The sequence below is a fragment of the Thalassophryne amazonica genome, chromosome 10 (genome assembly GCF_902500255.1).
Source record: "Thalassophryne amazonica chromosome 10, fThaAma1.1, whole genome shotgun sequence".
Classification (NCBI taxonomy): Eukaryota; Metazoa; Chordata; class Actinopteri; order Batrachoidiformes; family Batrachoididae; genus Thalassophryne; species Thalassophryne amazonica.
Window position 1 is genome coordinate 50,643,236 of NC_047112.1, and position 17,914 is coordinate 50,661,149.

The 17,914-nt window shown below is 42.0% G+C and overlaps 1 protein-coding gene across 9 annotated transcripts in view; it reads left to right on the plus strand.

Moving 5' to 3' along the window:
- LOC117518764 (ephrin type-B receptor 3-like) overlaps positions 1-17,914 on the plus strand; it is a 130,080-nt gene that overhangs the window by 99,212 nt on the left and 12,954 nt on the right. For 2 of the 9 annotated variants that reach the window (XM_034179986.1, XM_034179993.1), the window contains exons 6-13: positions 2,038-2,162; positions 2,810-2,972; positions 4,283-4,391; positions 6,147-6,199; positions 6,435-6,653; positions 11,027-11,274; positions 11,779-11,994; positions 16,577-16,762. In XM_034179986.1, coding sequence (XP_034035877.1) covers positions 2,038-2,162; positions 2,810-2,972; positions 4,283-4,391; positions 6,147-6,199; positions 6,435-6,653; positions 11,027-11,274; positions 11,779-11,994; positions 16,577-16,762 — 1,319 coding nt within the window. The remainder of the gene's footprint in view (positions 1-2,037; positions 2,163-2,809; positions 2,973-4,282; positions 4,392-6,146; positions 6,200-6,434; positions 6,654-11,026; positions 11,275-11,778; positions 11,995-16,576; positions 16,763-17,914) is intronic. The other 7 variants (XM_034179992.1, XM_034179994.1, XM_034179987.1 and 4 more) reach the window with 6 other exon arrangements.

Here is a 17,914-nt window from a genome sequence, read left to right on the forward strand (position 1 = left end):
CCAAGGATGGAAAGTGATCAGTGGTAGCAGGATTATGAGCAACCAGGGCTCATTCATACACATGGGAAGCAAAGTGTGGTTCGATCGAACAGAAAAACAAGTGTATTTAAAACTGCTGAAAAAATGTTCGTTCTGATAGAAAGGTCTAGTGAAGTCCATATGGATGGATCTAGCCTGTTTTAGTGGCAAAAGGGGTCCTTCACACTATTAGCGAGGTGGTCAAAATGCCTGATTGGTCTATTTATGTTTCTGGAATTTGTCATTGTTTTTCTTTGGGTTTACCTTAAATGACCTCAATAAATTTCGGTGCTCTTGAGGTTTCTCTGCACTTTTGTCCTTGTGAGTTGGGCCTTTTGTTGACATTCTCGCAGGGCTCTTAAATTGCGCCTCTGATGTGTTTATTCTCTATGTTAAATTTGCTCTTTAGGCAAGCTTAGACAACACAGAGGATTATCCTTTGCTCCATCCCCCATCATCTTTCACTTCACTCCATGGCTTTGTTTCCAGCCTTACCAGAGCGTTCCTGCATGCAAAAAGACATTTGTGGGTCTACGACCCAAAGGCCCCACAGGGCACATGTGCAGGGCTTCGCTGTGTTACAAGGGTTTAGGCATAGGGGTGATTGGGGTCAGGGTCTGTCCTAGGGTAACATAGGTCAGAAAGGTGCAGGAAGGGAGGACAAGAAGGATGGAAAGAAGCTTCAACCGTGATCAGCTTATCCTTTGCTGTAGTCCCAAGAATGCCCCGGTATGTGCCTTCACCTTTTAAGAAGCAAAATAAATAGTAGGGTAGTGATAAGCCCTGGGAGCTACCTCCATGGTTACTTCACCATATTCTCACATGAAGGGCCCCTAATCCCCCAGCCCAAGTAGCCAGTCATCTGCCCAGGATACATTGTCTTCTCACACAGGAAAAAAAAAAGAAGAAATGGAGAGTCTGAGTGGACGGGGCTGGTCTGGGAGGTGAAGTAGGGAAAGAAGGTTTGTGAAGAGAAAGCGAGAGACGGAAACAGAAGGCTGTCTGGCCATAAACACAAGCATCGGAGAGAGAAAGAGAACACAAGAAGGAGGATCAAAGAAGCAAAACTCTGGATTAAACAGATTTTAAGAGGAAAAAAATGAGAGATTGAGGAGGAGGGGTGGGAAGAATGATGGGAGTGAAGCCGAGACACAAAGGAGATGTACGTAGGTCTACAATGCTGAAAAGGAAGTGAAAAAGTGAAGACCAAATCAATGGAAAAACACTGGGTAAGGCGAATCCGCGAGTCTGGGAAACAAATAAACACAGCCATTGTGAGATGGTTGAAGTTATGAAACAAAAATGACAGAGTAGATAGAGAAGAGGGAGTGAGTCAGTGGGGGGGAATAAGCCTGAACGCACAAAAGAGGAAAGGGAGACGGGGACGCAGACAGCACTTGGCTGTTAATAGGCATATGTGAACAAAGCGCGAAAAGCTCAGGTGGGTGGAGTGCCCATGCGCTTTATCCTTTTCCACTGGTGCGTCTGTGCAACCTTGCAGAAACAAATGAGTGTCATGTGTGTACACAGTCGATGTGTGCGTTTTAATTTTAATAGTTCCTCAAAGTATTATTTCTTACAGCTACGAAGGCTTTAAAAAGACTAAAACATGACTTTCGCTTGAGGACAGAGTAAAAGCGCGGCAGTAGAATGGACGGTCTACATCTGTATTCCTGCATGTGTCTTTAATCGTGTCTGTAAGGCAGAGAAAACTGAGATTTATCCACCAGTTTTGTCATTTCATTCTCCTGTCACCGGAGAATTAAACACCATAACCCCCCCCCCCCCCCCCCCCCCCCCCCAAGGACTCGAGGAGGGAGAATTTGAGCATTAGTGGGGAATGGTTCTGCATACTAACTATAGGCCGAAGCCACTCACAAAGCCCTCGTCTCAGACTTTGTATTTGGGCTTGTGTGGATGCACAAAAGGGGCACAGAACTTGAAAAGGCGTGACAGAGAAAACAGAAAATAAAGCAGATTTTTTTCTTCTTCTTCTTTTATTTGCTTTGGCCTGCACAGCTCCATCTGCAGTGCCCACGGTTCACCTGATGGCAGCCACGTCCAACACCATGAGTCTATCCTGGCTGCCCCCGGAGAAACCAAACGGAATCATTCTGGATTATGAGATTAAGTACCATGAGAAGGTAAGATGGAATGTAAGTCAGTGCCTCTAATTCAATCCCATTTCATTCACTCTCATGGTTTCTGTTTCATCTGTGTGTCTGTAAATGTGAAAACAATGGGCCCGCTGATAAACAGATGGTTGCACTGAGGCAAATGTCACCATTTGGAGTCTTTGTGTGTGATCATCCTTCCTTACTTATTCTCATCTTTTTATTCCACCATTCTTTCTTTTTTCCTTCCCCTTCCCCCATTCCCATTCAACATTCTCATTATTCCCTGCCCTTTTCAGCACCCCTAATTCCATCTCTCCCTCTTGTTCACCCTCTTACTCCCTCAATCCATGCATTTGGAACTTTCAGTGTTTTCCACGGGCCCCCAAAGCTGTGACTGGATTTGCTTCAGTGAGAGAACAAAGCCGCTCAGTGTAGATCTGCTCTGTTTGCTGTCTTGTCGTCCGCCTGCCGAATTAACATGCCGGCTATAATCTATCTCTCTCGATTTCGCTCTCTCACTCTTTCTCAGCTCTTCCCTTCTGTACATTCTTGCATGTGGCCGCACGGTCACATCAGTTATCCACGTCAGGGACCGTAAAGAACAGCAATGGAAGCAAGCACAAGAAGCTGTCACTTGCTAACATTTTCATCCTTGGCTTTTTATGCTTTTCTAGGATCAGGGTGAAGCCATTGCCCATACTATGACTGCCCAACAGAGCTCTGCTCGCATTGAAGGTCTCAAACCCGGTACACCATATGTGGTACAAGTCCGTGCTCGGACAGTGGCTGGTTACGGGCGTTACAGCAGCCCAGCAGACTTCAGCACCAACTTGCAAGGTGGGTTACTTCTATTGCCATTTTTGTTTTGTTTCCCCCTTTGTTCAGCGTGATAGGAGTTGTGCTACCATTACTATATAGACCAGGGTAACAATATTTGTCTGTGTCCTTGGGCAAGACACTTTATCTACATTGTCTGACTCCACCCACCTATAAATAGGCACTGGCCTTGGCTAGAAAGGTAACCTGTGATGGACTGGCATCTTATCCAAGGGGAGTCTTAGATTGTCATCTGCTTCACACTAAGGTATTTGTAGATGGATACTCGTGGGCCTCAAGGCCACACTGGGGCTTACTTTTTCTTGTTCTTTTTAATTCTAAGCCATTGAGATATTTTCAGCTTAACTAAAATATTTCAGTAATAGAGTCATGCAAAACTTTATTGGCATATCCCTTTAGGTCAGTGGGACAGGGGTTGGGCTACTACTATATAGACTGAGGTTCAAGTCCTGTTCACACTGCCCATCTGTGTCCTCAGACAAGACACTTCTTCTGCATTGTCCCAGGAAATGGGTGCTTGGCTGGAGAAATAACCTGTGATGGACTGGCGTCTCAGCCAGGGGACAGGCACCAGTGGACCTTTAGGTCTATAGCAGGGGTACTTCTTTGTGTTCTTTTTAATTCTAGGATGTATTGGTATATTTAAAGCTTTGTCAAAAGGCAGGGGTGATGGCCAAGTGGTTACTGAGTTTGTTACCAGACTGGAAGGTTCCTGGTTCAAAGGTTCCTGCTCAACTGCCACGTAATGTAGAGTTGCATCAAAAAGGGCATTCGTAGTAAAACTTGTGCCAAGTCAACATGCAAGTCCATCTTGCCTCTGCTGTGGTGACACATAGTGAAAAAAGGGTGAATCTGAAGGGGCTTACTTTTGTATCTTAACCAAAATATTTCAATAATGGAGCAGTGTACAAGCTTATGGGCATAATGGAGTATCATCACCATAGAAAACAAGAGGCTACTTCACCACTTTTTATGCAAATGAAGTAAAAACCTGGTAGAGAAATTCACTTGTGGGTTGATAATCTCATATTGCTCAAGGTATCATCCTCATTGTTAAACACACAGTATATAACAACTGAATCCTCTAAACTGCAGTCTTTATAACTGTATTGCAGTCCATTCTGTTTAATACAGCCTGAGGAACACAAGGGTATGACTTTGCTTATGCAAGCACAACAGTAAAGAAGGCATAAGAGGGATATTATGCTATATTTAGAGTACAGACACAGTGGTACAACCACCACCACACGTGCATATCTACATTCATGCCATGCTGATTATGCAATTCTTTTCTCATTTTCACCCTAAAGATACCATGGAGAAGTCACTGCAGGAACAGTTGCCGCTCATTGTGGGATCAGCCACCACTACTTTGGTCTTCATCATTGCAGTTGTTGTCATTGCAATCGTCTGCCTCAGGTGGGGAGATAATTCCAGTATCAGATACTTTCAAACTTCTGAAACGTGTGCTTGACATATCATCCTCAAATTTAACAATCCAGTTTGCACAGCAACAGTGGACTTTTTGTTGTTTGTCAGGTTAGCAGAATGCATACATACAGTATACATAACATGAAATGTTCCCTTGTGCATTTCCTTCAAACCACCTCTGAAATGTGATGCCACTGAGTGTCAGATTAACCCTCTGAATCTGTGAATGCTAAACAGTGTTGGTCTAGTTTGCTTACTGGCTGCAGCATGACAGAGCAGGTGTGGGACCTAATTGTCCTGCCCTCGTGGCCCTGCTGCACTTGTACCCAGACGCGCCCTTGTGTCTGTAGGGTGCCATCGTACGAGCACCTGCTCACACTTTTTTATAAAGACTGACACAAGATCACCTGTATGTACATACCTGCGCTTGTTTATCCTTATAACACTGGTGGTGAGTGCATGTGTACGTATGTGAAAGGTTGGCACTCACTGTTGAGTGACGCTCGCTCAATTCCCTCTGCAAGGCAATTCAGCCAGTGGCTGACAAGTGCGGGCAGCGGTCATGCTAGACTGAATAATAATCTCCCTGGCTTCCCCCCTCTGCTCCTTCTCCCTCTTGCCTCTTAGCTCTCTTCGATTTTCACACCGTTACATTGTGTCTCTCTCAGGGTCTTGGCTTAGCCTCCTGCTGTGAATGCCACAGACAAGGACAGAAAAAATCCTAATAATACAAACAGAGATTTGGCATATTCCGGAACCAAATTAGAATTTGAAATAAGATGCAAATTGCCATTGGGTATTATTGGCCTGGTTACTGGTTAGACAACAAAGAAAGCACATTAACATGTAATTTCAACAACCCAGCCCCCTCGCTCTGTCGTGCATCTTTGTGTCCCGCGAGTGCAAAGGGAAAACGTGCATAAAGATGGGAACGCAGCAGAAGAAATGCACGGGGGAAGAGTAAGCGAGAGATGAAAAATAGATAAAGAAAAAAAGGAGCGAACAACTGCGAGCGAGCGGGAAGGAGTTCGCGAGGAGAAACTGTGAGGCAGATTGGATTGAAATGAATAACCTGACGTCTGCGGGCTGAGGAAGGTGAGACAGCTGAGCTTGCTGTTTGAGCACGCCTGCTCATTTTTAGGAGTGAAGGGCTTACAGTGGCTGGCTCAGACAATGGTACGATCGCCTTTTGTTTGTACTCTTGATACAGTCCCAACGTGTGAATCATTTTACCGCAAGGCGTCAATTCAACCTTTATGCAGCGTGTTCTTGTATTCCAGTCCAAAAAGACAAAAATGCATCATCAAGCAACACTACAGTGTAAATACTTGAATACAGATATTCAAGTCGAGTCTAGTCTGAGAGCATCCACTGGTGTCACTCATCACCGCATACTCCATAACACGGAACTGCCTTGGGTCCCGGATGGCCACCGCCCAGGCAGACCTGGCCCAACTATTGAATGTAACCACACATCTGCTACAGCAGGCGACGCGTGGGCGTCCCCTTGGCCTTCTCCAGCCACTGGGGTCCTCAGCATTCAAACATCTACGTGCTAGAACATGCATACACACACACACGGCACATTTTTCTTGGCATGTTCCAGCATGAAAGTGTCTCAGGATATGCGTAGTCTTTAGATGTTATCAGGAATCATTTCCTTAATGTGCTACTTTACAGTATTGCACTGTGCTTTATGGATGTCCACGTGACTCAGGTTGTTTTTTTTATCTTTGTCCGCAGAAAGCAGAGGAACGGTTCAGAATCTGAGTACACAGAGAAACTGCAGCAGTACAGTAAGTGTCTTTGCTGAGATCCACTGCCTTTCACATCGTCCACATTCCAGCACAGTCAGTGTTCTTTGACTTCAATGTAATGAGCACAATCCCAGTATCTCATCAAGTGATGTGTGTCGCACATTTTGTCCACACATGCATGAAGAGGCACTTGTGTTTAGATTAAACTTACTTTTGCACTGACGCTGAGATTTGTGTTTGGCGGCATTGATTCACGTTCCTGTTCTTGCCACTGAATCCCCCATAGTGACGCCGGGAATGAAGGTCTACATTGACCCCTTCACCTACGAGGACCCCAACGAGGCCGTGCGCGAGTTTGCCAAGGAGATTGACGTCTCCTGCGTGAAGATCGAGGAAGTCATTGGCGCAGGTAACCCACCAAAGCTCCTGAGCTACAGGGGGAAGACTGCTAGTCACCTCCAGGCCATACCGCTAGAGGACTTCACGCCAAGCGGTACTTTCACTCAATTCATTGCTAGCCCTCTCCTTGCTCCCCTCGTTACTCCACTCGCCACCTCTTAGGAACCGCTTTCCAGTCTTACAGTTGTCTTCACCCCTCTCCTCTGTGTAGGCATTACTAGCTTTGTCTTCTCTAAGGAAGCTTGACTCACAGTACTAGCACCCTTGCACTGTTTGTACAGTAGTTTAAATACACTTTCCATGTGGTGAGTGTTTATTGTTTCACCCATGTCCTCAAAGTCCTCGAACAGGAGATATGCTGTGAAAAGAAACTGATTTACGTATTTTAAATAAGTATGACACAGCACTCAGCTCCAACTAATTAAAAACACCTTTGTGAATCTAATTAAAACAGACATTCGAGGATACATCACTAAAGCCCCATAAAGACGGGATTTATTTTTGAAGGGGAGATACAGTGATTTAATAGAGGACTCATTCTAACTCGAAGTGCATATGTGACTGCTTTTGCTTTACCACAATTGCATTATTATTATTATTATTATTATTATTATTATTATTATTATTATTATTATTTTATATTTGATACTGCACTTCTTACTTTTCTTACTTTTAAACCCAGCCGAGATCAAATCCATTTTTAAGTATTTATGCATGAAAAATGCCATTTATGAAAATTGCTGTTTTTCCAGAAGTATGTTAGATCTGTAATACGTTTCAAAGTTTTGTGTCAAACTTCATGAATAGTCTTGCTTTTGGCTTCTTCCATTTGTACTCGGGGTCAGTGCCAGCAGATGTACACTCTAAAAAAAGAACTGCTGTCTAAACGAGAAAACTGATGTAACAATTTGCATAGATTTTGAAAGTTATTTAAACTCAGTTATTTCAACTTTCAACTGAGTTGATGCCACAAGGCCTCTCTAGTTACATTGAAATAACTTTACTTAAGTTGAAATAACTTTAACAAAATAATGCAATACTAAAATACCCTCAGCCATATGAACATTGTGTTCTTTATAATTTGAAGTTGTTTAAGTAATTATTAACATCCTATTGTCTTACCCCTCTATCAATCAATCCATCAATCATAAACAATATTTATGTTTTAATGGCATCTACAGGAGGCTTGTCGTGTGTGTTTCTACAAGCTTTTGACTAGCGTGGAAGTTGTACAAATCAAAGAATGTTTGCAGCTCACCCTTTGTGCATTTGCAGGTCTTATTAAGACAAATTTAACTGATAGCAAGTTAGCTTTGAGTTACCAGATGTTAGCATTAGCGGACATTAGTGTGCATGCTAACGTCTGCTAATGTTGACATCCGCTACATGTGTTATAAATCACTTCAGAGGTGTTATGAGGTTATATTTACACATAAACAAAACAGAGTTTCCACCTAGCTAGCAGCCCGTGATGTCACCATGCTAATGCTAAATGGTTTGTAAATCCTTCCAGAGGTGTTATCAGGTTACAAAAATAGTGTTTTCACTTTTAGAAGTGTTTATTTCTCACTAGCTTTTACATAATATATGAGAAACGTATATAAACACACAAAATGAATCAGTTTTGAAGAGACCAGCAACTGACGTCACAGTGTAGCTCTGTTCTGATTGGCTGTCACCCACGTCACTCAAACACAAAATGGTTCAGATTGAAACAGAATGTGACATTTTAACCTCTTAAAATACATCAAGGTTAACTATCTTTGAGCTTGTCCAAGGTCTGCGTCCCAATAATTTTTCCTGTGAATTTCAACATTTCTCCATGTAATGTGGAGTTGCGTCAGGAAGGGCATCCGGCGTAAAACCTGTGCCAATTCAACATGCAGATCCACCTTGTATTTGCTGTGGCGACCCCGAGTGCAAACAAGGGAGCAGCCGAAGGGACTTGCTGGCAGTAATAGGGCTGGACTTATGCTGAACATTGGTAGGTGGATGGACAAAAAGCCTTCACAATAACCGATGGCCATATTTGATGGCCTCGGATAAAATTAATGCAAATTGTTGCATCACTTTTTCTCGTTGAGACAGCAGCTCATTTTTGAGCATGTAGTATGGATCTGCTTGTTGATTTGGTACAAATTTTACACTGGATGTGCTTCCTGAAACAACTCCAGATGTGCAAGGAGAAGTGGTAAAAGAATTGGGGCAGTGGTAACCTTGAACGTGGAAACTTTAGGACTAGAGCCAAGCATAGTTACCGCTTGCGCCACCACAAACCTGATGTATAGACTGTAGAATATATCTATCTAATATATTTTATATATCTCAGACTTTTAAATGCATACAGGCTCAAATATGATTCAGTTTCACTCCATGATATAATGCAAAATACAAGTTGTTGTGTCTTTTCACATTTGCTTGTACACCTTGTACGAAGCTATTAATCCACAAGATGATAGAATAGCACTTCATTGGCTGTGTTTTACAACACAATTTATGCTGTTTTTTGATTTTAGTCAAGTCAAATCATTTTATGCATCCTGCTATTCAAGTTCATACAGTCGGAGAACATGGATAGCTGCATCTAAGCCAGCGTTTTAGCTAGCTAGCTGACCAGCTAGCTTCTAGCTTTTGCTTAAACCCGTACTTTTTATCTATCCAAAAACTCACACAGAAAATACATTAAAGAGGTTTAAAATTTAAAAACTTAAATCTAAACGTTCTTACCTTTCACTGTTTATGCAGCTGTGGTGAATGTGACTTCATATGTGCTTGTACTTGGAATTAACAGAGCTCTTGACATGGAATTCTAGCTTTTATGATCTATTTTATATTTCTGAGTCCAGAGTAGAGCAGGTAGCTCAGTCGCTAAGGAGCTGGCCTGCCAATATGTAGACCTGGATTTGAATCCCATACTTGGACAGGACATTAAATGTGCATTGTCTCAGTTCACCCAGTTGTAAATGCATACCAGCTTAAGCTGGGACAATGACCTGCATCATACTGGCGTCCTGTCCAGGGGGAATCATAGACTCTCATCTGCTTCAGACTATGGAATCCAGAGAGAAGCACTGGCCCCAACTGGGCTCAGGGCATATATAGGACTTCTGAGAAATCCAGATTGAGTAATGAATGAATGGGGGAATAGTCCTTCCATCATGACATCTTCTGGCATGGATGCACTCCGTGTTTGATGTTGGTATTGCACCTTGCTGTAGTGTTTTTCTTTTGGCAAACACATTGTTAATGATTTTAGGATACATCACACGTTATGTGCGGTCATGTAGAGAAAATGAAGTCTGTTTGCACCTTTCTGAAGCAATTCCAGTTGTTATCCAGTTGCTCTTCAAAATTACAAGTCATCAAATGAGGATCATGGTTAGTATTTATCATCAATGTCCCCTTGAAATATCAATCCTGTCCACATGGGGTGAAACATTTTAAATGCTTTTTATCAACTCCAGGTTTCAGCAATCTCCAATTCAGCTGTCCCTGACCCTTGCCCCTAGCACTTATCCCTCAAACTCTGTGGTTGTCCTGTCCTGGTGGAACCGTCTGTATCTTTGGATTTATTATAAAGTAAATTAATACTAATGTGTTTGATAGTAACATCTCTGCTCAAAAGCTACAGGACTGTGCCAAATGAGGTTGAGTTTGCTAACTTTGTATCTGAGCCCAAATGGAGGATGTTGTGATGGCAGAGATGGGAGTCCCTGCTACTGGTCCTGCTACTACTACCATTGCTACTGCTACCGCTACTACTACTACTACTACTACTACTACTACTGCTACTACTACAACAGCTCTTCCACTGCAGAGGCTACTTCTTGACTCCAATCGCTTCCCAGCATTCGCCTTTTAAGTGACAAACCCTCAACCCTGTCCTTCCTGTCCCCTCTTCATCATGTACTCCTTTCTCAATCCATCCCTCCATCCCCTCTCCTCTCTTCCTTGATTTTTTTTTCCTTTTCCTGTTACCTTTGAACACATCACATTGATTGAACTTTTTCTTGCACACACTTGATGTAGATTTTAAATGTACATCGTCCACAACGTTGAGAACACCCAAGCTTCTATCTCCTCCTATCTCCTCCTCCTGCGCCCGCTATGCTACATCCTCCGAAGCATAGCCACACCCCACATCACTCCCTGTCCTTGCACCTCCTCTCCTATCCACCCCATCACTTCTCAACCTTTTTTCTAAATTATACATTCAGATATTTAGCATTTTACATCTCGCACCTTACCCATCACAGTACACACTTGTCACCAAAATTACAAAACACCACTCAAAAGTCCTGGATTCATGTAGTTTCCTTCCTGCTACCCTTCCCTGGTTCCTTGGTTCTAACCAGTTAACTGTCCCCTCTCCCCTGTTTTTCCCTCACTCTCCTCCACTCTTCCATCATCCCTATCTTGTCTCCCTCTTTGGCTGTTTCTCTGGCTGTCTCACCTGGGCTCTCACAGGAGAGTTTGGGGAGGTTTGCCGGGGTCGCCTCAAGCTGCCGGGCCGTCGGGAGATCATTGTAGCCATCAAAACCCTGAAAGTGGGTTACACCGACCGCCAAAGGCGAGACTTCCTGTCTGAGGCATCAATTATGGGCCAGTTTGACCACCCCAACATTATTCGCCTCGAAGGTGTGGTTACCAAGAGTCGCCCCGTCATGATTGTGACTGAGTTCATGGAGAATGGAGCACTGGATTCATTTCTGAGGGTGAGAAAGAAAGCACATACTCCCTATGACACATGTGATCTTATCAACAAAGCACCACCACTCAGAAGATAAAGCTAACCAAATCTGCTTGAAGTGGCGATTACCTATCTCACTTTTTCTGGGAGTTGTAAAAGGTCTATCTTAAGCTCTACTGCAGGGTCTACTGTGCAAATCTGACATATAGTGCATTCAGGCAACTGGTGACATTTGCAGAGAGCTCAGTCTCCAATGAATCACTGTCTCAAAGTCACGTCATGCGCTGTCTGCCAGCAAGCAAACAGTAATACACGGAGACAGAGAGAGAGTGGGGGACAGGTAGAAAAGAGTTAGTTAAAAAAAAAAGATCTATATTCGAATGAAAGTTTCAGATGAGATACTGAGGGTAGTATATGGAAACAAACAATGAAAAGAAAACACAAACACAAGACAGGGAGAATAAGAGTCCTTTGGTTGTACATCCTTGATCTGAAATCTAGTCTGCACTTCTCTGTCTTCCTTTACTAGCTTAATGATGGGCAGTTCACAGTGATTCAGCTGGTTGGAATGCTCCGTGGGATTGCATCCGGCATGAAGTACTTGTCAGACATGAACTATGTGCACAGAGACTTGGCTGCACGTAACATCTTGGTCAACAGTAATCTGGTGTGTAAGGTCTCGGACTTTGGTTTGTCCCGTTTCCTGGAGGATGACCCCAATGATCCCACCTACACCAGCTCACTGGTGAGTGAAGGTGTAAATCTGTATGTGTGTGTGCGAGATTATCAGCATATTCATGTTGAAATTGATATTTAAAGGTGCTATACGAAACATCAATCAATCATTTTCAAATTTAGTTCCTGTCATACATAAAATCGACAACGGTGCTGTTTTTGTCAAGTCTTTTCCCACACGACACAACTGTTCTGGGGAAATACATAAATATATATATAAAAAAAATACCTCCACCCATATGTGTCAGCATTGCTGGAGAACAAGAATAGGAAAAAATTATATATATATATATATATATATATATCACCTGTTGCTTTTCCCCATAATCTATCATTTTTCAAGGAAAAAAGATAAAAGATTTACTATGCTGTATTTCCATGCGTGTGTTGATTGTTGTAAAATTACTCAAAAACTTGTGAGGTAGAATTTACTGATATATTATGGTTCAAGACACCAACATGTACTCACAGTGTCTTATGAGAAGAATGATTATGTGAATATAAAGACATTTCAAGGTTTTCCAATGTAGAAAATCATTAAAATAAAATTAAAAAATAATGAAAATTGATAAAATTAGAAAGTTCAATATTTTATCTATATTGTAGAATTTCAAAAGTGCACCGTTAAATTCTCAGAACCAAATTCTAGGCCTTTAACATTATCCAGAATTGTACAGGCTCTTGTTTGCTACCAGATCTCCAGTTATTCATGTAACTCCAGCTTTATGTAAGTCCAGCTTTATGTAAGTCCAGCTTTACTAGGGTTCGATGAAAACTGATGTCTTTAGACGGTATTGCTTAAATTTTCATTGTTACGCAGATAATACCCAGCTTTATCTATCCATGAAGCCAGAGGATACACACCAATTAGCTAAACTGCAGGATTGTCTTACAGACATAAAGACATGGATGACCTCTAATTTCCTGCTTTTAAACTCAGATAAAACTGAAGTTATTGTACTTGGCCCCACAAATCTTAGAAGCATGGTGTCTAACCAGATCGTTACTCTGGATGGCATTTCCCTGATCTCTAGTAATACTGTGAGAAATCTTGGAGTTATTTTTGATCAGGATATGTCATTCAAAGCGCATATTAAACAAATATGTAGGACTGCCTTTTTGCATTTACGCAATATCTCTAAAATCAGAAAGGTCTTGTCTCAGAGTGATGCTGAAAAACTAATTCATGCATTTATTTCCTCTAGGCTGGACTATTGTAATTCATTATTATCAGGTTGTCCTAAAAGTTCCCTAAAAAGCCTTCAGTTGGTTCAGAATGCTGCAGCTAGAGTACTGACGGGGACTAGCAGGTGTTGGCCTCTCTTCATTGGCTTCCTGTTAATTCTAGAATAGAATTTAAAATTCTTCTTCTTACTTATAAGGTTTTGAATAATCAGGTCCCATCCTATCTTAGGGACCTCGTAGTACCATATTACCCCATTAGAGCGCTTCGCTCTCAAACTGCGGGCTTACTTGTAGTTCCTAGGGTTTGTAAGAGTAGAATGGGAGGCAGAGCCTTCAGCTTTCAGGCTCCTCTCCTGTGGAACCAGCTCCCAATTCAGATCAGGGAGACAGATACCCTCTCTACTTTTAAGATTAGGCTTAAAACTTTCCTTTTCGCTAAGGCTTATAGTTAGGGCTGGATCGGGTGACCCTGGACCATCCCTTAGTTATGTTGCTTTAGACGTAGACTGTGGAGGGGTTCCCATGATGCACTGTTTCTTTCTTTTTTTGCTCCGTATGCATCACTCTGCATTTAATCATTAGTGATCGATCTCTGCCCCCCTTCTCGGCATGTCTTTTTCCTGGTTCTTTCCCTCAGCCCCAACCAGTCTCAGCAGAAGACTGCCCCTCCCTGAGCCTGGTTCTGCTGGAGGTTTCTTCCTGTTAAAAGGGAGTTTTTCCTTCCCACTGTGGCCAAGTGCTTGCTCATAGGGGGTCGTTTTGACCGTTGGGGTTTTTCATGGTTATTGTATGGCCTTGCCTTGCAATATGGAGCGCCTTGGGGCAACTGTTTGTTGTGATTTGGCGCTATATAAGAAAAAAGTTGATTGATTGATTGATTTATGATATGCCAAGCTCCAGGGACGTAGGTTTGCATATGGACCATAGGGACAAGTCACAACCAATATTTTGGGATGGCAAAATAGTCCCCACCAATATTTAGCATTTTTGTTTATATAACAAAATCATTCACTATTTTTTTGCGAACTCGATACTATAATTTTAGTCGTCACGTTTTGTGTTTTCGACGTGCCAGAATGACAGGGTTACCCATGTTGCAATTTCATTGGCTCACGTTCTTCTCACATGGACGTAAACAAAGCGCATCTCATGGCAGGCAGTGCTTAATTTGTAAAGTGGGAGGTCCCGGAGCGCAGAGGATGGGTGGCTCTGGTGCAGTGTTGCAAGATGTACGATAATTATTGTATTTGTACGATAGTTTTGCCATCTGTACGATGTACGATCTATAATGGGAAAAAACCCAATATGTACGATAATTTCAGTTGGTTGCCCAAACACGCATCTCTCTCTGACACCCAAGAATCATTTTGCAGGCGTTGCACTCAGGCGGCATCAAAGACACAACACACACAGGGCTGCTGCTGGCTTTGGGCTGCCGGGACAGTCATTTGAAAGCCCGCCCCCTCCCCATACAAAGTAATGAGTTCCCATCCAATCTCTGCAGGACAGGACAGGAAGATTCCCCAACCAACATCTTTTTTTTTTTTTCGAAACTGTATTTCAACAAATGCAGTAACAAACGAACAAAACACAAGAGCAAAGAGATATACAAGAAAAATAAAAAAAGTTCAAGTTCCTTATGGAGGTGTCAACATTTTTTCTGTGTTCAACAAAATCTGCACAAGTGGCCATGGCATCGGATGACGACAGCGACCTCAAGGTTGAATTCGACTCTTTCTAGTCTGGTAATTAACACGTTTGTGTTACTTCACAGTCTGGTAGTGCATTTGCTTGTGCATTTGCGTTCTTTTTGTGCCATAGTTTCCCCATTAATATAATTACTGTTTAAAAATGTGACATAAAATTCTTTGTAAATTAAAAAAAAAACGCTAAAATAGCTACGTTGTATGCGTTTTGTTTGTGTACGATAATTTCTCCCAAAATACGATAATTTTGAGGTTTTGGTACGATAGTTTCATATTTCATATCTGGCAACACTGCTCCGGTGCAGAAAAACAAGAAGGGCAGCGGGGAGGGGTTGCGAACAATGCTGTGCGCCACACTTAAAATAAACTGCACACCCACACAAACACGCACACACACCTTCACAAATGACACTAACACCCTGCCTTTTCTTCAAAAAATACTACATTTATGTTTGCTGTCTGTCTATGTACTTTTCTGTCACTTTTGCGCTCTTTTTCATACTTTTCCCTCGTTTCAAAAGTCACCGAACGCACTTTACTGTAATATATGCAACATATAGCACACTGTTGGAAAGCACGGGTTCTTGGCTTGCTGTCAGTGTTGAAATTTTCAGCGTGAGGGCTTACATGAGAACTTACGGTAATGAGAATCAGCGGCGCACTAGTGTGAAACTTCCGTGTTTTTCCTCTGTGTTATGACATCACAGGCTTACGTTTACCGTAATACACCATATATCATTGGAAATCCCTTTTTTTTTGGCAAATTAGGTTGCCAGATACCTACAACTGCATTATTGATGAAGAGAATAGATTATACATCTTGTTTGCAAAAACTTATTTTTTTTGTTAGCTCCACAAGTATTTTTTTTTGTTGTCTTGTTCTCTCAGGTGTAGGCCTATAGAATAGATTCATGATTTTGGGTGCAATTTTGTTATTTAAGCTATTTGTTTGTTTGCCTACACACTTAATATTGTAAATAAAGTGTTAAATTATTCAGCATTATGTCGTCATATGTTATGTATTATGCTGTACTTGTGCGTCTAATGGTATGAGTGGGTTAGGGGGTGATGGTGGTGAGCAGGGGGGCCGGGTGGGGTGTGTGGTATTGTCCCTACCAAAGCTGAGACCAAACCTACGCCCTTGCCAAGCTCACATTGCGGTACATCAGTAGTCCCCAACTGCCTTTACAAATCCTCCATCTATTGCCAGTATTTACATCCCCAGCTGTACCTTACCACTTCAGGTTCTGACTTGATATCAGAAGGAATCACAATAACTGTTAAAAGGAAAGAAATGAAATCAAAATATACACTCCATGTTTGATCAAGGTCAGATGAGACATTCTTAATACGATATGTTGCTGTCTTCATACATACCTACAAACATAGTTACACAGAGAATAAAGTGATGACGAGTCTCTGGAAGCTTTACCAATAATCTGTCATTATTAGCTCAAATTAAAAAAGAATATGGGAGCTTAATGATGATATATTGATGTTAAAGTTCAAATTATAGCACTTTTAATATCCTGTTTGTGCATATCGTTTTTGTAACTGTGGTATTAAACTTGTGTTTGTGTTGTTGTGGATCTCAAGCATGCACTGTTGTGTTGTACATCGACACTGTCTCGGACTGCTTTTCTCACCCTCTCTCTTCCTCTTGTATGTCTGTGACTCTGTGTCTGTGCTCCATCCTCCCAGTATTTCATGCTCACCTACTCATTCGCATATCCACAGGGAGGAAAGATCCCCATTCGCTGGACAGCTCCCGAGGCGATTGCCTATCGGAAGTTCACCTCAGCGAGCGACGTGTGGAGCTACGGCATTGTCATGTGGGAAGTCATGTCGTATGGCGAGCGGCCGTACTGGGACATGAGCAATCAGGATGTAAGCTGGACACGAGGGTTGGCGGGAAGTTGAATCAGCATGGAAAATGATTTTTCTCAACTGTTGTGATTTTGAATAAGAAAATGTTACTGTAGATATTAAGTGTCTGTCTCAGGGGAAGGGGTCATATAGTGTATTTGATTATGGTCAGTATTCAGTCGCCAGGGGTTGGATTTATGTCAGCTACAACCAAATTTAATGAGCAGTTTCATGCCAATCCCATGTATACAAACAGCCAAAAGATGCCTAGAGTAACCTTTAGCACAATCGAGAAAATCCCATGGTAATGCCGCATCGTGCGATAACATTACAGGCTCCATGGAAATATAACAGATTACCAAAATTTGTGAGAGAACAAACAATTTTCAAACATTTTGAAAATCTCTACATGGCTAAAATATGACAATAGCACAATGACGGAATACCTCAAAATACCCCATAGACTCTGAGGTTATGCACCTCAAATGCACCCATTCCCTAAAATAAGACTTGCATAAGTGGTAAACAAATAATTAATGTTTATGATTTTAATTTTAAGAATATTTCATGAGGTGAAAGATGGAATGTTCCATTCAACGAGGCACAGCCAAGTTGAATGGAACATTCCATCTTGCACTGAATTAAATATTTTTTTCCATTGAACAATTGAAAAAACATTCATTATTTGTTTTATATAACAGCTAAAACAGACCCTTGTCATTTGAAATTTTATTAATTTATAAACAAGAAAAAGGGACTAACATTTTGTTGTGCATTACTTGTCCCTTGACGTAAACAGGTTCCAAACAGGCCAGCATGAATTTTAAATAGGAGTCCAATCCAAAATTGTTCTCACTCAACTTGCAAAAACAGTCAGATTGTTCAAAAACAACCCTGACAGTGTAGTCCATAGCCGATGCCGTGCACTGTATTTGTGTACAGACTGCCGTCTGCTTTCCTCAGTCTATCAAAAAAATTGTGACAGGAATGTGTCGAGCTCTTCATCCGACAGCAGTTCCACTTCACCTAGAGACATCCCAGTGAATACTGCAAATTCCTCTACATGGCTTACAGCATACTGGATTTGTTTATTTGTGTTAGAAGAATGACCAGTGTCAATAAGCTCCCGCCATGTTTGTTTTTAAGCAGAGTGCCATCGCCGCTGGTGTGCGC